This window comes from Camarhynchus parvulus, chromosome 3 (genome assembly GCF_901933205.1).
Source record: "Camarhynchus parvulus chromosome 3, STF_HiC, whole genome shotgun sequence".
Lineage (NCBI taxonomy): Eukaryota > Metazoa > Chordata > Aves > Passeriformes > Thraupidae > Camarhynchus > Camarhynchus parvulus.
Window position 1 is genome coordinate 51,286,455 of NC_044573.1, and position 22,029 is coordinate 51,308,483.

Genomic DNA, 22,029 nt, shown 5'->3' on the forward strand with positions numbered 1-22,029 from the left:
CTATTTTTTTCCCCTCAGGGAACTTCACAGTACTGCGCAATGCCTCTGGTATCTAACCTCATTAAAGGAGCTCATCTAATTCCACCATACTGAGGAAACTCTCACCTCCCTCAAAGGCAATGACTCAAGATACTAATCAGTGCAACGAGGATGTCTGAGGGTTTTTCTATCTCCTGCTTCAGTCTGGGCTATATTTTTCCTTCCCCCTTTGCTGCAGCCACAAACACTGTGCTCTCCTTGCCGAGTAAGGCATCCAGTCTCTTCTTGCATACAATGCCTCTGGTATATTTAAATTTAAGCCAAGTGCCAAATAATTAAAAGAGGCCGTGAGCACACCCAGAAGAGACTATTTTCTGCTTTTCCATACTCTTCTGGAACTCTTTACTGCTCTTTGTTATTGCTTTCTCTGTGTTCTGTCATCATTTTCCTTTGCAGCCTTTTGGGGTCTGAGCAGAGGAAGACACCTCTCCTGAAGAAGAACCTTAGAAGATATATGTTTGGCCCTGAAACCTAGTTACATCTGCTGACCATCACATCTTTCCCCCTGACTGTTAAAGGGGTGAGATAGGATCACCCTCAAGATTCAGGGTATGCCTTAATAATGTCTGACCCAACAATACGACACTGATTAAAGTCACTCTGTTCACATCTCTGGAGATAAAGTTAGGAAGTTCTGACCTTGAAATTATGAGTCATGAAAGGACTGACAGCAAGCACACACAGAATATGGAGATTTTCTGAAAAACTTAGGACACTCCCACTTACTTTCCCTGATGGTACCTGTTCCCATCCTTCAGGCTGGCACAGCAAACCCTTGGTCAGGACCAGTGAAAGATCTAGAGAGTCAGTCCTATGAGAAGTGGCTGAGGGAGCTGGGATTGTTTAGCCTGGGCAAAAGGAAGAAGCTCGGGGGGACCTTATCAGGTGGGGATTGGTCACTTCTCCCAGGCAGCCAGAGACAGGACAAGATGTAATGGCCTCAAGATGCTCTAGAGAGGCTCAGGTTGGGCATCAGGAAGATCCTTCGCTGAAAGGGTGGTGAGGTATTGGAATGGGCTGCCCAGGAAGGTCATGGAGTCACCATCCCTGGAGGTTTCAAGAAGCAATTGGACATGGCACTGAGTGCTATGGTTTAGTTGACATGGTGGTGTTTGGTCAAAGGTTAGACTCGATGATCTTGGAGGTCTTTTCCAACCTTAATGACTCTGTGATTCTATGAGTTATTGCTAACAACACTGAACCACCTCCAAAAGGTTATTATTAAAAGTCATTCATTACATTAATTTGCAACCCTCATTTAACGTCAGCAGACCTTTATCTTTCAGCCTAGGGGGTTATGCTAGCTCCTGCAAGCCAAAGCCCAATCACAACAAGTGTTTCATGTTGTAATTACAGGGTGATTTCCAATGATACCAACTGCCTATTTTGCCTCCGTACATTTTCAAGTCCAAAGGTTACTTCAATATTTCAATTCCTGTATGTCTGCACAGGGGAAAAAATCTAATAAACAGATAAATTAATGGAAAGAAAATAATAAATTTTGAATAATAAATAAACTGGATGGCCTGTATGTGTACTCAACGCAGAGGAAGAGGAAGAAATGGGGGCTGAGATGGGCCCAGAGAGTGCTCTTGACGGGCAAGGGGATCTCTTGAGCAGCAGGATGCTCTCTCTTTCCTTCAGAGGGGAAAGGAGCAGCGCAATTTCAGACTTCATTCCTCATTTCTTTGGGGCTGATAAGTTGAAATCAGTTCATATTCCTCCCACATTTCTCCTCCTCCACAGTGTGTTAACATTTCTTGACTCAAAAAATTATGCCTGCTACTCCCCCAGCTCCATCCAGCACCCTTCAGGGGAGGGGGAAGATAGCTCAGTGAGCCACTTAGGCAGAGGCTTAAAGCAAAATAAGCAGCTAAGTGCTTGGCTGGGTCAGGAACCTCTTCATTTGGATAAACATGCTTTTGCAGGAGGTGTTTTAAGAGATTTAGGATTATGTCCTCACCAAGTTCCTTCACAATTACTGAGCACAGAGCTAGAATCTCTGAAAATGAAATTACATTCTTTTTTTAATTACTATTTCTAAAAAAATTCAAGGTGAAATTATATTTCAAGAAGCAAGCACAGGAACTGAGATATTCTTATTTACACAACAGTTGGTGAGAAGAAACATAATGAAATGCTAGGTTAATGGGGGAGGACACCATTATGAATATAAGCACTGCTGAAACATTTTTATGTATGTTTTCTGATCAGTATGAACAGTTACATTTAACCCAAGCCAAGTTTCAAGAATGCAGTAATTTCCATTGAAAATAACATAGTATTTCACATTACTTTTTTTTTTATGATTATGCCATTTTTTGATAAACATGCTGCCAAAGGACCACCAGAAAGAAAATTTTTACCTGGAGAAGGAGTGTTGACCCTCAGCCACAAAAGAGACAATGAATTATTATGTCAGAGAATAATTACTTTCCTTGGTTGTAAACTAAGATTTATCTTTTTTTCTAAAACCTGTCCCATATACTACTGTACTTATATCAACTACAAGCTAAATAACTTTTTTTTAAACCCAAGCTCTAGGGAAAAAAATTAAATTGCCTAGAAAGTGGAAATAATTGCAAGAAATTTTTGTTAACTATAGGCATAAGGAATGTAGTCAGATGTAGGAAACACATCTGACAAGATGGTCCCAGCCTATTTAAAGGTTGTGGAATGCATCTCTCCCTTAGAGAAACTGTTGACAAGCAGCCAAAACTCTGAATTGCAAATCCTCCAGCCATGAATAAATCAAAGGAAATTCCAAGAAATAACTTAAGGCAGCTTAAGTGACTTATTTTGCTATAGTAACTGCAAATTCTCTATGAAGATATATGGGATCTGCCACAAGTCAAAGGCATTTAAGCCACCCTCAGTGAGTATTATGGCTCTGCTGGTAAAAACATGTTCTATTGAAACCAAGCATGTCTGCATGGGTCTGATGAGGTTCCCGCTGGAGACTGAATTTTGCTGGAAACTCAATGAGCTAATTAGAGTGAAATGGCCAGTAGGCTGCACTGTTGGTCAGGGAACACCAGGTAATTGTATTTATGGGGTATTTACTTGGCTGGGGAAAATCTTTTCCTCCTAGGGAAGGGACCTTGGGAGTACATTCAAGGAAATGCATTCCTTGGAGTAGCACACTTACTAAGCAGGCTTTAGCAAGCCAACCTAATCACTACCACCCTGTAGGGGCTCTGCTTTGCCCTGAGCAGTTAGTGCCTGGAGCCACGAAGGGAGCTCCAGCTAGGATGACTGACTGTCAAAAGCCAATTGTTTCCTGAGCATTGACTGTTTCCTTCACAAAGAAGGTGCAAAGATCTGTTTCACTGAATGGTGGGGAACAATCCAGTAAGCCTTGTAACTTATGCGAAGAAGTGGGATGTGCCCAGTCCCAAAACCACAGTGGTTCACCCTGAAGACAGATAAGCCTCAACGAACTCTTCCCCCATCTGGTGAGATGCTGCAGTGGGTAGGCTGCCAATTCCTTGTAAGCTCATGGAATAACTGTAGGTTCAAAACCATCTCTGCAAATGCCTTTATCAGATCTGGTCAAAAATTTTATTACTCTTAGAGTCTCTTGTCTCCTTCGTGGAAAAACTTCCAACCACTTTGTAAGTAGTTGGCTGCTGACAGCTAATATTGATTGCCTACTTCTGCCTCAAGCAAAGGTTTACACACATCAAAACCAAAACAAAACAAAGCAAAACCATGATCCATTGATGATCCCATGAGATACAGCTGCATGAGGGCCACTCTTGTCTTATATGTATCCTTTTCTGTAACACAAACATCACCTCTGCTGTGCCAATGCTCTTTACCCTGCCTGCATTTTACACAGTTCTTTATGTGAAGGCAAATCCTTAAGTGACTGCATCGAGGTCGTGGTCACTGGGGACTTTTTAACCAGAATGCTGGAAGGGCAGCTGAGGGACAGGGTGAAGTTAGGCCACTTCCTATTTCAAAGGGAGACATTTTTATCTCTTTGAACTTTGTGGCAGTCGTATAAATGGTGATCTATCAAATCTACTGACTCACTTTTTCTTTTGGGTTTGTCATAGTTTTCTTTTATATAGCACATAAAATGTTTGTGTGGACCCAAGATATTGCAGAAACAAGTAGGAATCCATAACCAGTGAGACCCTCTGATAGTTAAAATTTAAAATTCATCCTAACCTAGACTTCAAAACCAGATTCACTTGACGACTGCTTTTTTTCTTTTTCCACTCTTTGCTGGAATGCTATTTCAATAAACAATTAATCATATCTTCTGCTTTCTGAGGGAAACCCATTTTACCACAGCAGACCATTTGCCTACAAACTATTTGCTTGATGTTGTCACATAGAAGTCCTCTTTTCTGGCATTTAGGACATGAATCAACAGTAAAAGAATGTGCTGTCCAAGTTATTTAGACGTTATTTTTCTAACTTCAAAACTTCACTTTCTAAATTCCCCCAGATTTGAATGGCTGCACAACTCCATGTGGCATTCTGCACCTAAGACTAATACAAGGCTTTTTCTGGGTCTCTTATCTTCCAGTATAGCTCTGCATGACACTTGTCACTGTAGGTATGTCATAGGTGAGCCAGTACTCATATTCCTGTGCAATTCCCAGGTGTTACTACTGCATTTCAGTCCTCAAATTCTCATTCTCAGAGTATCTCACATCTTCCTTTGCCCATTGCATTGGGGTACAATTCCCTCAAGTAGCCTTCACTAAAGCTTTTGGGATGTTCTCTTGCAAACATCACCTTACGGAAGTCCTTTTATTATCTTTTTTTCCTCATTGCACCCAACTGATCCAAGTGTCTGAAGTATTACCAATTTCCATGGGTTTACTGAGCAAATATAGATACAAAAATAAAGTCTTCACAATATGACATCCTAATTTTTGATCCTTCTTTCCCCCACGTTTATTTGATTTGAAAGTTTCCCTTCCCAAGTTTGCAATGGTGAGCTGCTGTCTGAGCAGGGGCTCCTTCCAATTCCGCTGGGCCACTGCAGGGATCCACTGGTGCATTGCACATATGCATGGCAACTCTACACATCCCATTCTCACTGCCTGTGCTCCGAAAGGCAAAATCTAGCTCCATACCTAACAGCTGTCCAGAGTCTGTTTATCCTGCAAATCCACACTAAAATGGATAATATTTCACCCAGCACTGTTTCATGAGAAGTGAGACCCACAGGAAAACTTTGTCTTCCTGGGGTCCAGACAGACCTCACAGAGTTTCACTTTCCCAGAGTTTTAGGGGAGAAACAAACATTCTGGTTTATGTACTAACTCTTCATGAACACAGATTTGGTGTGCAACCAAACATGCAAAAATTAACAGATACATACACATAATTTTCCTGGGCTTTTGTTTACCTTTTATTTTAAGCTTCAATTAAATTCCAAGGACAAACTTCTTCACTAAACAGCTTTTGTCCCTAGCCTCTTGTCTCATTCGCTCTCTTGGGTGTCCTTGGTAATTCACGTGCATTTAACAGTGCTGGGATTTCCCTGTCTTAAGGATTTCCTCCTGCAGGCTGTATGGCTGTATGAGCTGATCGAGCCTTAACATGATCCAAGAGGGTAAATTCTCCCTCCTTTGTCAGATTGGTTTCTGATTCAGCTCATTTGATGACAACAGCCCCTTGCCAGGTGACAGCATTGCCAAACTGAGTTATGCAGTGATGAACCAGTCTGACTTGCCATTGCTCAGCATGTGTGCATTGCAAGGCATCACTAATTATCAGTGCCAGCTCCTCCTAGGAACGCTGGCTAGTCCGAGTCAGAGGGTGAGAGGTAGAAGCGACACAAGGATCAGCCTTCTGATGCAACGGAGTTTTCCATATTGCACAAATTTACACAATCCATAACCTGTAAACTTTTCTTAGACAAACCCCCCAAATCATCATATCTGCCATGAGACACCAGCCGCCTCCAGCATAACAAAGTATTACAGTACTTAATTTCTTGTATATCCTGACTAATATACCTCACTTGGCTCATTAGAGTGTACTGCATATTAATGTGCCACCAGTACAATGCAGAGAAGAATCCAACAAAATAAATATTCTGTGGAAGCAACCTATCCTCCCATGACATTAAGAATTCCATGGGAGAGCAAAGACTTATACCTGTTACCCATGACATGATACTTTAGGATATTCTTTTAAATTAATTAATCTTCTCACTCAGAATATGTAAAACTAAAGGCTGAATTTTCTAGTTTGCTCTTGTTGCACATATCTCATTTTTTCCTTGAAATTTTAATTCTTCCACTAGTGAGTAAGAGTCTTAAATTAAACATTTTAAACAAAGGCTTGGATGTTTACTTGCTTTTGAGCAGTTGAGTTCCTTCAGGAATATTCAATATACCCAAAGATTCCAAAAAGCAATTCATTACAAGTCAGAAGTTGCTTTCATATGTTCTACCTGGCCTCATTCTCAGCAGCAGCCAGGTGCTCACATACAGCTTTTTATTAAAATATCTCATTGAAAGTTTGGCTATTTGAACTAGGTCTCCACATAGACCTGCTGTAATTTCATTGTTTTTGGGAGGGACAGATATCTGAATGCAAACATCACAAATTGATCATGTAATAGGAAATATAACCTGCTATAAGAAAAGATATTTCTGACCTTTATAGGGCTGTTTGCTGTTTCCTTTACTATTGTCTCTCACTCTTTTGGTTATTAATTTCCACTTTAAAAAAACAAGGGACCTACCCCTGAGTCTTGAGAAAATGTGAACTTCATCCTTTTCTCAAGCCTTCCTCTGGCGTGGGAGTTTTGTTGCCTGGGGGTTTGTCCCCCCAGGCCACCTGGAACAGCTTCCAGATTTCTGTGCTGATGGGAACAAATGGGTCAAAGCTGGTGGATTTTCCTTCCATGTTGTTGTCAGCTGTCAGTAAGCTGTCACTAGACTGGTGATGAAGGGCAACTGTGAAAAATTGCACCGCTAAGACAACAGGAAACTCTTTAAAAAGCTGAAACTTGCTGTGGCACTGTGAGTGTGCAGCACTGAGGGTTATGATAGCAACTCGTCATCACGAGTGTATATTCAGTGAGGTGGAACAAATAGATTTCTAAATACAACTGTCTACAGGTTATTGTAGCCACATATAGTGTAAGGACATATATATTTGGTCTGCAGAAGTACAGTCTGGTTTTGATTGCTGTAAATACATTTTGTACTCACCTGGAAACCTCAGAAAGTCAAAGCAAAACTCAGCTCCAGGCATTTCTTTTTCCATCCAGCTGCTGGTGAAAATCATGCAAAATTAAAAGCCAAATCCTCTGTAGAACTAAATCAGGGTATCTCTGTTATTGGATCTACACCAGCAGAGATGAGGCACTCTAGGGAGCCTGTGTCCTAGGGACAGACTCAGTTTCCCCAGGGGCCAGGACACATGTTCCATGAGGAAATTTGGACTCCAGTGCATGCTAAAGGGTTATCTAACCCTCAAGCATGGAAAAACTGCTGGGTTTCCTGTGCTTAAGAAATAGGGTTACCCATTACACTGCCACAAGTGTTGTGCTTGGAAGGATGCTCTGTCTGAAACAAAATCTTGGCCAAAGAGGCAGACAAAATCTGTGACTAAAAGAGCTTACAAGTTAAGGCAGAGACCATATGATGATTTTAAATATATTTAATCAATGGGGCCTCTCTGGGTGTGTTAAGCACATACTTCTCTCTTGGTAGGACCAACCCCCTTGAAATTTCTCTCTGTGGGAGTTTGCTATAGACACAAGTTTTTTCCATTCTCTTGGCTTTTTCTTCTTATGGAGCATTTGCACACAAAACCTCCCACAGTTCTTCCTGAGGTAGGAAGCCTTTAGAGGGTATGATGGAGAGCTCAGTTTTTCCTTCACAATGAGCTGGACTAATACAATTAATGCACAGAAAGTAAAGCCTTTCCCCCCAGCAGCTGGAAGCTCCTTTGCGGGCACTCCCAGTTCTTCTTAGCAAGCACCAAGAATTAGTCATGTACATGAACTCCCAAACCTCCAACAAACTGGGGTGCATTTAATGCTACATAGCACAGCTCTTGTTCATGTTTAATAAACACCCGTTCACTTAAGTAATCCCGTTGATGTCATCAGCATGAGAAAGAGTTGCAAAATCTATCTGCTTTTAAGTAGTACTGTGTGTCATGAGGTTGGTTTTAGTGCAGGTTTAAATTTTTGTCCATTCACCTTACACAGCCTGTTTCATTGGGTCCCCAGCCAAGGTGACATGACAGGTTCTTGTTCTTCCCAGAGGCCAATGCAGTCTTCTGAAATTCCCTCTACCTTCCCAGAGGATTTCTTTGAATACAAAGCAACAGCCTTACAAGTCATTTTCTCTTTAGTTCCACTCCCTGATATCACTTTAAAAATTATTGACACCCAGTTTTTCTCTGTCATGATCCCAGACATCAGCAGAAACAAGGTACAAAAGAAGGAAATAATATTTCCAACTCAAATATGCAATCTGAATTCCTAAAGTGCAAAGGGTTGCACATATGCTGTAATGCAAGCCCTGGGAGGTAGTGTTTGCCTGTAGTTTGACTTTTTACTAAGATAAGAGGGAGCAAGCACACACCTGGTTATGAGTTGAGCCAGCTCCCCCTCTTCAGCTCAGCTAACCTGCTCATATGTCAGATTATGCTGTAGCTGGGCAGTAGCTTGAGCTGCAGTGAGAGAGGCTGGAGCTGGCACAGCTGTGACTGGACATTTTGGGCAGGCTATAACCACTGACACCAAACACATTTCCACTCAGAGAAGCAGGTGACTCACCAAACTTGCAGATCAAATAAGGTGAGATGCTGTGGTATCAGATAGCCACCAAGTCAATACAATAGCCTTTTTTCTAAGGACAAAGAATGCCTGCCAAGAAAAGGGCAGTGGTTCAAGCTGTGGTTTAGCCCTGACTTTCCAGGTGGGGGACATGAACAAGGCTCTGGGCAGCTCTTGTAAATCCTTCTGGAAGAGGCCACAGCACAAAGCAGGTGCCTCACAAGTTCTTCAAGGGCCATGTCCACCACAGGACTACACCTCTGAAGAGATACGTCAGGGCTGAGCCACAGGACATCCCTGTGCTGCCCTGTTGTTGCAGGAGCTGTGCAAACAGGCCCACACTGGAGGAGCATTGGCAGTGGGATGCAGAAAGAGCCAGGGCTGGGAGAACACATGCAATAGGACAACATGTTCCAGTGGGGTGTTCAGTGTTTAGTCATCACCTGGTGTCCGCCACTGAGTGAAGGAGATTGGTTTACAGCCTACCTTACCACCTGGTGTTTGCAGCTGCACTGCCTGCACCGTGTGAATTGTGTCACTGTCCAGGGGTGCGTGGCCATATTCTTCTACAGGGCTTGAGCATGTAAGACATTACTTCCTTTTAGACCAGGGCTAGTAAGACTTTGCCCAGCAGGGAGACACAGAGAATCTGTTTTACGTGTAGTATGAGAGGATTTTATGTGGGAAGGAAGGGGATCTTGATGAGTTAAATTTGGACAAAGTTCTTGACATACTTCAAGAGAAATGGGGAGTGAAGGCCTGGAGAAATTAGGAGAAAAACAACAGGAATATGTGCAATGTGACTGGCAAAAAGAAAATGGTATTTAGGGCTCAAGAGTCAAACTCTTAGAAACTTATGGGCCCCTGTGCTAGAGGCACATCTTCACTCTGGGTACTCAACACAGCAATGGGTGTACAGGCAGGTAGTTCTTTTTGTGGTTTCAGAAAGTCCTTTACAGCAGCCCTACAGCAGCAGCCACCAGGCGAAGCTGGGAGGCCAACTCATGGTGCCAAAATGCACCCAGGCTGCTCACCCCCCATCTCTTCTCTGGTTGTCCCCATGTTTACCTGCTGCCTCGCTGCTGGCAGTCGAAGCTCTTGGCAGAAGACAGCCCCTGATGGCTCCCCTCCCCTGCTGGTTGTCATTTTCTTGGCACTTGGCTTGGCTGTGTGTGTACAGGCATATGCACACACGCCCTCCCCGCAGATATGCACAGGGTGTGGTTACAAAGCATCCGTAGGGTTTCTTCCTAGGCAAGGACATACTTCTATTAGCCTGTGTTTACACAGGACTTGGAGAACAAACTGAAGGCCAACCCTGTATATGTTAAGAAACACCCTGAAACCAGGAGAAGAAACAAACAGTACTGGGAACTGTGTTTTAATAACTCGTAAGAAGAAAACTGCTTGTGTAAGGTATGAAGTAGCTGCATGAGCAGACTGAGTGGACCTGTGCCACTCAAGAGCTTTGAAACAGGCAGCAATCCATAGTGAAAAAAAAATTGCTCACCAATATGCATGTGAACATTTTTCACAATGAGGTGGAAACATCAGAAATAACAATAGTAGCATCTGTCTGAGGACAGTTCCTACCTTCTTATAACTTTTTTATTTTTTTTGCATCTGGTTCCATTTATGAGTCATACTTCCCAAACAAGCCATATGTTGCTGCAGAAGGCCTTTAAATTTGCTTGATTCGTATTGAGCTGTATTCCTGGCTGCCAGCCAAGTAAATGTAACAAAACCACTTTTTCCATCAAAAAATAAAAATGAAATCCTATTTGCAGTGAGATTTAATTAGCAGCCAGTAAGCCATTTTGGTGTTGAAAGCATGCACACTCATGTTTTGTTATAGCCTCATTTGCACCTTCAAACTCCATGGTAGCATTTTATTTGTTATAATGCAAAAAGATTTCCTCTTCCCCTGCCTCAGCCTTCATTCCAAATGCAGATGCTATAGCATTTGAATGATGGCAATTTTTTGGAAAATGTGGCACCCCCTGAGCTTTTCCCTTCAGATGTCACATTGTGCATCATCTATTTAGAACACTGGGACAGGTATTGGATCTGCAGGGCAAGATTTTGGTAGCAGGAGGGGCTACAGGTGTGGCTTTTCTGAAAAGCTGCTGGAAGCTTCCCCTTTGTCCAGTGGAGCCAATGCCAGTGGGCTCCGAGACAGAGATGCTGCTGGTCAAGGCTGAATCCATCAGCAACAGTGGGAGTGCCTCTGGGATAACAGATTTAAGAAGAGGGAAAAAACCTGCCCAGCTGAAGCTGGAGAAGGGCAGAGTTAGAATATGTGAGAGAAAGAGCTCTGCAGGCACCAAGGCCAGTGAGGAAGGAGGGGCAGGAGGTGCTCCAGGTGCCTGAGCTCAGATTCCCCTGCAGCCCGTGGTGCAGACCATGGGGAAGCAGCTGTGCCTCTGCAGCCCATGGGGTCCATGGTGGAGCAGAGATCCACCTGCAGCCCATGCCAGAGCAGGGGGATGCCTGAAGGTGGCTGTGACCCTCTGGGAGGCACATCTGGAGCAGGCTTCTGGGAGGACCCATGGAAAGAGGAGCCCACGCTGGAGCAAGTTTACTGGCTGGACCTGTGACCCCACAGAGCATGAGCACTGGAGCTGCCTATTCCTGAGGGACTGCACCCTGTGCACCCACACTGGAGATGGGGAAGAGTGTGAGGAGTAGTCCCCATGAGGAGCAAGGAGCAGCAGAGATAGTGTGTGATGAACTGATCACAGCCCCCATTTCCCATTCCCCTGCACCACTGGGGGAGAGTAAATGGGGAGTAGATCGGGACTAAATTAAGCCTGGTGAAAAGGGAGGGGTGGGGAGAGGTGTTTTAGTATCCAATTTTATTTCTCAATATTTTACTCTGATTTTATTGATAATAAAAACTATTTCCCCAAATTGAGTCTGTTTTGCCCATAACTGGTGAGTGATCTCTCCCTGTCCTTATCTCAACCCACAACCTTCCATCATAACTTCTCTCCCCTGCCCAGCTAAGGAGGGGAGTGACAGAGTGGCATTGGTGGGCATCTGGCGTCCAGTCAGGGTCAACCCACCTCAGACACTGATAATTTTAGCACCCTGAGCACCAAGCTGAAAACAGTAATCTCTGCTGAAATAGACAGTATATCACAAAACTTGTGTGTAAAATCAGGAGCTGGCATCCCATTAAACATGCAGAATACAGATGACTAAACTGTCGTCACAGCCGAAGTTCTGGAGCAAACAGACTAAAGTTAGAGAAGGAAAGAGACTCTACCCTGTCTTTTTAAAACAGTCAGGGAATTTCTTATTCACTGCTCTTTTTAATTTGATGAAATTCTCAGGTAGTGTGCATTGTGACAACATATTTTTGGTTCCTGTCTCATATTCCCCCAGGGAGGAGCAATGTTTGACACCATCAGCATTATTTTGAATAACTTAAATTTGAAAAAACAGAAACGAAACCATCGGAGGGTTTAGCTTGTCCCCTTTCCTGGAAAATAAAGACTACAGGAGCCAGGAAACTTTGCAAGCTCCAGGATACAGAATTTCCATGTGCTTTTTGGGAGCTCCTGGGACAATGACCAGCCAGAGCAGCCTCAAGCAGCGCACCGGCCTCAAAGGCCAGCATCTCTGGAGCCTCCACCAGCTCCCTGACCTGCCCCTCTCAGCTGAGGCCCCCAGCCAGCACTGCCCCACCAGTGCCTTTCACAGCAGGGACCAAGGCAGCCCACAGCTGAGCAGCTAGAGAGCAAACCCAGCCAAAGTTTAGGCTGCCCAGCACAGCATTAACTCTCACTTGGATTTCTGCATGGAAATGCAGCAGGTTTGCGCAAGGCAATGCTCTAGACAGTGGCTTATCCTTTGCTCCCGCGGTCTGGCAGGAATCCAGCTCCGCAGAGAGCCAGCAAAAACGTTTCACAGGATCCTGCAGAGCAGGGGCAACACCACAGGGGCGTTATCCCCCTCAGCTTCTTCCTGCTGCCTGTGTTAATTGATGGAGTAGGCAGCAGGACTTGGCTTATAATATCACCCAGGTCCCTCCACCCCCTACCCTGACAGATCAGCTGGATCTGAATCCCTTTTGCTCACAGTAGGGCCAGAGGAAATGCAGATGGAAAAAACTATTAGACTATTTAGCTCATCTTCTGCCAGAGAAGGACTGCTCCCTGCAGTACTCCATCCCTTTGACTTTCTGATTTTTACCTTTTTTCCTCAGAGTTAAAAGACCCTCTCTCTTCTGTATGTCCAAGGAAAATTTCTGAAAGATTAACAATTAGTCCGAGATGTCGCACTGTGCCAGCCCCATGTGTTAAAATGTCATCAAGAAATATGAAATGGAGGGGAAAAGCTTTGTCACAAAACTGGTCTGCTTTATCATTTACATTTTTCTTGGCAGTAAAAAGGAACAGGGTATTTCAGCCATGAATATTGGCTCATTGCTTCATTAATTTGTTTTTTTCCTCCTTTTTTTCTGGCTAAAGAAAGATGTTGTGGTGGAAAGAAAGATTGTGGGAAATAACAAATGGAGGTGAAGTGCCAGGCATCATTAAGTTAGTCATTAAGTTTTTAAGGGCCAGATTTTCACATGTGGCCAGAAACCAGCAGTTTCTGCTGATAACAAATGCTCAGCACTTCTGAAAACTCTGACCACTTCATCTAAGTGCCTCAGTCAAAGTCCAGCTCTTCAGAAAACCTGGCTTTTCTAAGAGTCGCTCTTTTGAAGTAACCCTTTAGAGATTGCAAATGTATATCTGTTTAGGAAGAATAAGCACACAGGTTCTTCCCAAGCCTTCCTTCGCCTTGCAGACTACTGCTAATGGGCTAACATGCCCGGAGGATTCAGGGTCTTTATATCAGAAACAAAGACATTCAGGGACCACCTCCTGCCATGGCCCAGAGCTGGCCCCCAAAGCCCTGTCAGAGCGCAGCTGAACTAGGCAAAGACCTTTGCTTCTCTAGGAACAGATGGGAATGAAAGAGGTTGGAACGGCAAAATGCCAAGTACTCTGACATTCCTCTGCAACTTTAGCAGCAAGATTTCTCATCACCTCATGGAAACAAGCCTTCAGAGACTACACCTCCTGCTGCTAAAATGAATGTGGAAACTCCATTAGTTTCTATAGCAGGGTGTCAGCCTCTTCTTATATTCTGGCAGGAGATGGGGGAAAAAGAAATGCTGTTCTTCAGTACAGAGCTGGATCTGCCTCCACTGGCTTTCTGCAGCTCACTGGGCGCTCATGGGGCTGTGTGCTGCCATGCATATTCATCCTGGCTGTTTCGCTTTGCAGCGCTCCTGTCAGTTCAGAGATGTCACTCATCAGGAAGGTGTCTGAAAAGGCAGTTTATAAAGTAATATTGTTTGGCTTTTTTTTTTATTAAGCCTCCTGCTGACCAAGCTCCCCTCGACATGTCAGCTTCAGAATGAATATTCATACAATGCAGAAAAGCAAGGAAACTCACTAGAGCAGAAAATTTTTCTGGTTTTCAGAAAGCTGCTGTTTTCTTCTACCGCTGCTCCCACCAGCCTGCAGTCCAGCCTGCAAGCAGATCTTGTAGGCTATTTGCATGCTGGAACAGACCTTGGAGGTGTTGGGCTCCCAGAATCCCTTGGCTGCCCTACAGCAGAGGTGCACTGGTGCCTGATGTGCCATGGGTGAGAACCTTGCCTGTAGGACGTGATTTTGCAACATATACAGCAATGCTCAGCGCAATAGAAGACCATCCATATTTCTTAAAGCTCAGGGAAAATGACACCAAGGCACTTCGTGCAGACACTTGCCAACATGGAGAGACAACAACCCTGAATGCCAGCTCGTCCTTTATGAGGATTCTTGTGGTTCATGGTCTTTGCTCCCAAGGATGAGTTCCATTCAGTTCTGTCTCCACTAAAGATTATCTTGTACGAAAAGATAGAGATATTTCCTTAACTTCTATCATATGCCTACTAAAGCCCTACACATATGTACAGGCCACCTCTATACCCACAAATTAAAGAAACTCTTAGAAAGAGTTTTTGTCACCAAGCACAATCACTTGGAAAAGACTTATGTATACACAACAAATCAGCTTATTATATCTCATGTAGACATCATCACAGGGGCAAAAGCCAAACATTTCGCAAGGAAAGCTGTCTCCCACGTTCCTGGTGCTATCAGTGGTTCCAAAGCCAGTTAAAAGCAGGCATATTAAAGATAGTTGCAAACACACGTGACAGATGAAGCATATGTAAAGACCCCAAGAATAATTGCAGAACAAGTCAAGCTATCTAGCATTTTCATCTTAAATTGACCTTACAGTAAGCATATGTTCAAGGTCTGTGTTTAGTGCGTGTAGTCTGTGTTTGAGAAAAGGGCACAGGAACATCGTCACTGTAATAAACTCAATTAGTACACAGACTCCTGATTTGTTCATGCAGGCATCTTAACTGAAAAAACTCCCATCAAAATAGTGATTAGACTAAAATATATGATATGCTGTGCAGGGTTTGCATTGAATATCCTGGATTTACTTTAAGGACATTCTTTAGAGAATATCGATTGAGATTTCAGGGGTGGCTGAATGACTTAAAAGGATAACTTCCATTGACTTGTTCCACTGAACAATGAAATAAATCAATAAGGCTTGTTCTCCCTGAGCTACTTAGGGCAAAACCCAATAAAGGATTCTGGCACTGTAACACCTAACTTTTGGGATTTGTTCCTCACTCTGAAGCCCAGAATTTAAAGTTTTGGCCCACCTCCACTGGACATAGCAGAGTCAGCCACCTCAGACAGGAGGTGGATGCTAAGTAGAAAGCATGTTTGGAAAATGTGCTCTCCAAGCTGTCTACAAGACTCCAAGCAGGGAGCTGCTTGAACTCATTCCTTGTCCTTCTAAGTCTCTGTCACACCACTCTACTGACCAGATTTCCAGGCAGCTCTCTTCCTACTGAGCAGGGCACATCCAACAGCTCTTCCTCTTGGGGACAGTAGCCTACAGTAATGATGATCCAGTGAATCCTGAACATTTTGTTTCACAGTAGGAGAACTTCAGCAGAAAACAAAAAACTTCTTGTGGGGCATTTTAGGGCACTCTCCTAGGAGACTGGAGGTGTTGATCTAGCTGGTTTTAGCACAGATTTGGGATGGTTTGGGCTTTTTTTAGATATCCATAAATGGGGACCAAATCATTAAACTAATCTGTAAGAGGTAATGACAGCACTTGCCAAAAGTATAATTCAACAGGGAAGCATATTTCATCATATTTTCAAAGACCCACTCAGTAGGGCAGGTCCCTTAGAGGCTCTAGGCAAGAAATACATACCTTCTGGTGTCCAGGTCTGTTGTATTGCAGGTCAAAGTGGGAGGGGAAGAGGCATGAAGTAGTTCCAAGAAGAGAAGTTCACCTCATGCCCAAAAGCAGGAAACAGTTTTAAACAAGGCAGAGCACCTTGTAAATGGAGGTGCCTCTAGTGTTAAATGGGAATTGACTGCAGCATTCTCGAATTGAAATTTTTGTACTTAAGTCTCTTGACTCCATTTGGGTCTGCTATAGTTAATGATGCCCTTTATAGGTGCTAATTATTATCCACTGCTGGCAGTGGGGAAGTCCACGCAGAAATATTTAACATGCGATAGAGTTACTGCCTTGAGTCAGAATCTAAAGCTTTGTGAGAGGATTGTGCAGGCAGTTATATGAGACTGATACACCCTCTGTCTTGCTGACGTGAGTAAGTCCTGAAGTGACTCTAGTGACAGTATTCTGAGAGAAGAAAATAAAGAGAGCCTGCCAGAGCATCTGTATTTCCCTTGTGCTTTACAGAAAAGACATATGGATCTTCATAGAAAATTATAAACTCCTTGAACAATATAATAGGTAATTATATTCCTGACGTGGAATTTTTTTAGCACATTGCATGTAAGGATCCTTGTTCAGTTCTGCAGTTTCTTCTAGAGCCCTGTTAAATCTCTTCTTTTCACCTCTTCTAAAAACACAGAGCGTTTACATGAGAGAGCTCAGGGTTACACTTTTTTTGGTCCAAAGAGCCCTCCCTGCATCCACTGCACCGAGCGTTGTGGAGCAGCCCCCTCCCCATCACCCTCAGAGGGGCTGCCTCACACAGGCAACTCCAGTCCTGCCCGGAGACCGGCATTCCCGGCAGGGAGCCGAGCAGCTGCATTCTCCCAGCGCGGAGGCTGAAGCCGTAGGCTCATCACAGCAGGGCACAAACAACCCCACACCATCATCTCTGCAGGCAGCGTGAGGGGGCTGCACTGGGAAGCGCAGGCAGAGCACTCACAGAATTATTTGCCCCCCCAGTCCCCGCTGCTGTGCTTGCACAGTTGATTCTGAAAATTGCTCATGCCTGGGAAAATTTTGTCAGATATGTTTGCCATTTCTCCTCCACACCCTTTACAAAGCATGAAAAGTCATCATTGATGCCTATGCCTTGCATGAGGATATGTTTTTTTTCAAAGTACTGTATACACATTATCTCATTAAGAAAATACAATTAAGATTGTAAGTACCTGAAACCTCTTCAGCGTTGCTCCATTGTAACCCAAAAATATCACATGTAATTTCAGTGATACTTGCTCAGCAATTATAAAAAAAAAATGCCCCAAGGCTGAGAAGGTGGATGGCAAATTGCAGCTGCAAATTAATTAAAATAATCAAACAAGTCAGAGGTAACTCCCACAGTAAGAGGGTTGCTTACAAAGGCAATGTTAATAGAGCATTTACCATCAGGGGTTGCTTGGTTCCCTTTTAATAAAATATCTATGATTACCTGATTAGCTGATCATTGTGCAGAGCATTTTGTTCTCAATACAGCCATGAAGCCCAGGAGGAGAGAGGCTTTTATCAGATGGAGCTTGTTTATTTAAAATGTATAATTGAGTTCTCCTTTTTTTATGGAAGCATGATCCAACAGGCTGCTCATCTCCAACTACATATACTGTTTCTCCTCTCTCCAATCTGAGATGAGCCAGTTTTCTGGCACATGCTTTTCTTGGCAAGGTTACCACAATGATCTGGAATAAAGGCAGAACATTGCAATGGGTATGAGAAGCTAAGCTTTAATGTTTAGAAATGGTCACTGTCCATTATGGTATTACACTAATCATATGCCATCATGCTAGAATTATGACAACATGCCACCTGTGGCTCTGCCCCCACACAGTATTAACAGAGAAATAAACTGGTTTAGTTTGGTAATATGTGAGAAAGCCAATATAGGGTCCACATTTTTCACTTTCACTCACATTTTTAAGGGTGCTTCTAGTGCAGAATGCTGGAACACCAATAAACTTGGAAAATTCAAAGAACACATGAAAACTAGACACCTCATGCATGTAACTGTATATTTATTTCTTTTTAAAGAACACTCCTTAGATGTATTTTCAATATACAAACTTGTTTTCACAGATTTATAATCCACTAAATAGCACAAAATATAATCCAGGTCGTTGGTTTCTTTCATCTGTGCGTGTGCATGCGTGTGTTTGAGTGTGTGTGTGTGTGCGTGCGTGCAGGCACGCATGCTGCTGGTGGTAGTGGTAACCCACCACACGTGTTCAAACACAAGCCCGGGCTCCTCCTCCCTTCCCTCTGCAGCAAACCCTGCCCAGGTGGAGACCCTACACTGGAAGACTGTGACTTTCTTGCCCATGAAACCCATTTCAGAAGAGGCCAGGGTGGCAGTGCTCTCTGCCTTGCCGGCAGGGCCACACACCTCCATCCACAGGACAGGACGGAACAGGACAGAACGGGAGCCTCCCCCGAAGCTGGCACAGGTATTGCAGTAGGGAGTGGCCAGCTGTGGAGTTCAAGTGCAAGGAAACACCTTTTTCTGCTCTCCAAACTCCTCTCTGACACTCCAGAGCACTTCTCCATGACACCTATGGCCCTTGGTGAGCTCTCAGGAGCAGGGGACTGCCAGGCTCGGCAGGGCGCCGTGTGTCCAGCCAGCAGGCCAGCTCCTCGCCCAGCCCCAAGCGGCCGTAGGGGCCTTGCCACCCTGCTGCTGGAGGCCAGGGAGTGGGTCAGGATGCTGCTGGACTCTGCCCTCTGGCAGTCAGCAGTGCCCCAGCCCGCTCCTGGAAGCACCAGCGCAGCAAACCCTGCCGGTCCCGGTGAGCTACACAGATGGCACCAGTGATGCACATATTTACATGGGGTGGAATGTTTTCCCATAGCTTTTTAAGGAGTATATAGATCAACATGTTCACATAAGACCAAATACTTTTAATATATTTATAACTGTTTTATAAAGCTTTGAAAAAACTCACAATAGCACATTGTTTTACTTTAATGCTTTACGGTACTATCAGTTTAAAATCACAATCAGCACTTAAGTTATAGTCAATCCGGCAAACAAGAGACAAAAAAAATTACAAGAGTTAAGAACTGACTGATACATCTTTTATCTTTTTTTTTTAACTAATGCATAAGTGCAGAATAATATAAGATACTCTAGCTTAAATATCTTGTTTTACAATATACATTTTGTTCTAATTACGCAACAGTAAATCCCATGCTTCACATAGAAAAGCAATCCACAACATTAAGAAAAAAATTTACAATTTATGAAACAAAGTAAATAAATATTAGTATTACAGAATCAGAGCTGTACATAAAAGCTGTTCAGTTTTAATCATATAAAAATATGTTTTAGTGCAACCTCACATATATTGATGCTGTTCTGTTTTACATCATTTAGATCCAAGTGTCCAAAAAAGGAAAGAAATTACATTTATTACAAAGCAGATACACAAATTCTAAAATATGTACAAATTACTGCTAAAAAAATGCTTATAAGAATATAAGCAAAGTAAAGAAAAGGCACAAACATCTGTACAATTTAAAAGTACCAGACCCAATAAGAATTTCAAATTTAGTTTTGGTCAGGCTCATGATGACTTGTTACTTTATCTAATTCTTTTGATATAACAAAAGTATATATAATAGCAAACTACTGTAACTTAGAACAGGCATGCTGTAAATTTGAATACTTTTTCTATCTCTAGAAAAAAAAAAGGTGGGGTAAATGTATGGGGTGAAAGTCTCCATGCATCTCAGATCAATGCGGCTTGCTCTTCTCAGATGACGGATCTTTCCTTTCCTGTGTGCTTGACGGAGGCTCACTCCTGCTGTGAAAGCCCAGCTGCTGGACATCCACAAAGCTCTTGCTGTAAAAGGTGGGATGGGCTGGTGCAGTCTGTGATGTACCAAAACTGTCCTGTTCACCACCATGCAAGTCAGGATGGGTGGCTGAGGCACAGGGCTGGCCCGGCTCAGATCCACTAAAGTGTTTAATGCTAAAATGTGCACTTTCTAAGGGTTTCTGGTGAGGCTCAGAAGGCCTCTGCAGCTGCTCCGCCCCGTGCAGAACGGCTTCTTCTGTGGCGATTCGCAGAGAGGCTATGGCTTTTGTACAAGTCTGTATGTTCTCCTCCTGCTCCCTCTCGGTAGCCACCACACTGTCCTCGGATGTGCTCTGAGCCAGCAACAGCAGCGGCGAGGAGGGGGCGCTGGGGGGAGCAGCGGGGTGCAAGCTGTGCGGAGAGGTACGCTTCTCGTGGGGCTTAGACATGCTGAACGGCTCTTTCGCCAGGGCTTCCGCAGTTCCTCTCTGCTTCTCCTCAGAGACCTCCCTCTGCAGGGCCAGAGTGGACGGAGAATGTAAACCTGAAAGGGCCACGGGGACTGAATGGACCATCTGGATCCCCCCGATAGGCATCATGGGGATAGGTGCTCGGATCTGCTGCTGGGAGTGTAGTGGAAGATGACTGAAGACGTAGTCGCTCGGACCTTCAGGGAACAGGCTAGATCTGCGGTGCTCCATGCCTCCTTTTTCTCCATATATGTTGAAATAAGGTGCCTGAGACAACCCCCTCCTCTGTAACCAGAAGAAAAGAAAAGAGATGTCAGCACTGCTACTATCAAAATTCTTGTCTGGCTGCCAAACCACCTATCTGCTTTCCTGTCTAACACAACCTCCCATTCACGAAGCACCTTTCATCCAGACGGATCCCAAAGCATTTGGAAAACTCCACTAATTGCATATCCAAACAACAGAGGAGGTTTTGCTTAGCTCAGCCCTACAGGGCTCATGCCTCTGAGGTGAAAGGCAGTGGCTAGTTAAGAGAGTTCAGCAACACAATGCAGCAATTTAGGTCAGGAAGTGGAGGGTATTATATTCAACTGAAACTTTGAACAGAATTTGGGGCAGATAGATTTTCATTCCCCAGGAGAAATTTGGCCAGGAGATCCATCTTACCCTCTCTTTTGGAAAAATATGCTGGTATTTAAATTTTATTGCAGAGAAGTACACGTCTGAACATCCCCTGCTCAGCACCACTGCTTGGTGTAACAGGGAATATCTGACAACATCTATGTATTTACTGCCTTCTGAAAAATCTGCTCTTGAGGGAGCAAGTGCCCACAGAAGGCACTTGCTCCCTGGGAGCTTCACCCAATCCTTGGTGAAAGCAGATGGGTATTTCCATGCAAGATCAAGTGTCTTTGTGTGATGAAGACACAAATTTTTTTAGTCATTGAGACAATGGAGTACCCCTCTGGCTTATCTGCAGTGTAAACAATAAATAATAACAAAAGCACAGGCATCAGCTGTGAGCAGAAGTGATGATTGTGTCCCAGGGAGACTCACCCAATCATAATGTGATTGAGAAGAATGGGGGATTTTGTGACGGCTAATGAAAGCCAATCTCGCAATATTGACATTTTCACTGCCTTCCCATTAGTTCCTGCCTTGAAAGAATAAATAGCTCCATCTCCACTCAGTATTAAATATGCCCTGGGCTTTTGGGTTCCTTTTTATTTTCATTCCTAAGTTTTAAAATTTGTTTGCTATCTGATGATTAAGTATCATTTCTTGCTGACCAGAGGAGTAATGATGACCGAAGTGCAGGATGACATTTTCATAATTATATGTGGGATTTGGCCACACATCTCTCGGGGACTGTCATATGAAATTAAATGAATGAAAACGCTCATCTCTGCTCTGTAAATTGACCAAACATGGATCAATTGCCCCAGAGCTGTAATGCTACCACAGCCTTGGTGTGGCAGCCCGAGGACTGTGCTGCTAAATGCCAATGCATTGAAGTGGCAGCACTTCACTGCTGGGAAATCCTAGCTCTCAAGGCATTGAGCAACCTCTTGATCCCATCCTAGGGAGCTGGTTTAGGGGGCAATTAAAGATTCAGTTTCTGTGCTACCCAAGG

The 22,029-nt window shown here is 43.8% G+C and overlaps 1 protein-coding gene across 4 annotated transcripts in view; it reads right to left on the reverse strand.

Annotated features, from left to right (window-relative positions):
• Positions 1-18,025: 18,025 nt before the first annotated feature.
• The window catches only part of HIVEP2 (HIVEP zinc finger 2), a 137,234-nt gene continuing 133,230 nt past the window's right edge, over positions 18,026-22,029 (reverse strand). For 3 of the 4 annotated variants that reach the window (XM_030944435.1, XM_030944437.1, XM_030944438.1), the window contains one exon: positions 19,863-20,681. In XM_030944435.1, the coding sequence (XP_030800295.1) occupies positions 19,863-20,681 (819 nt within the window). Of the gene's footprint in view, positions 20,682-22,029 lie in introns of all 4 variants that reach the window. The other variant, XM_030944436.1, reaches the window with a different exon arrangement.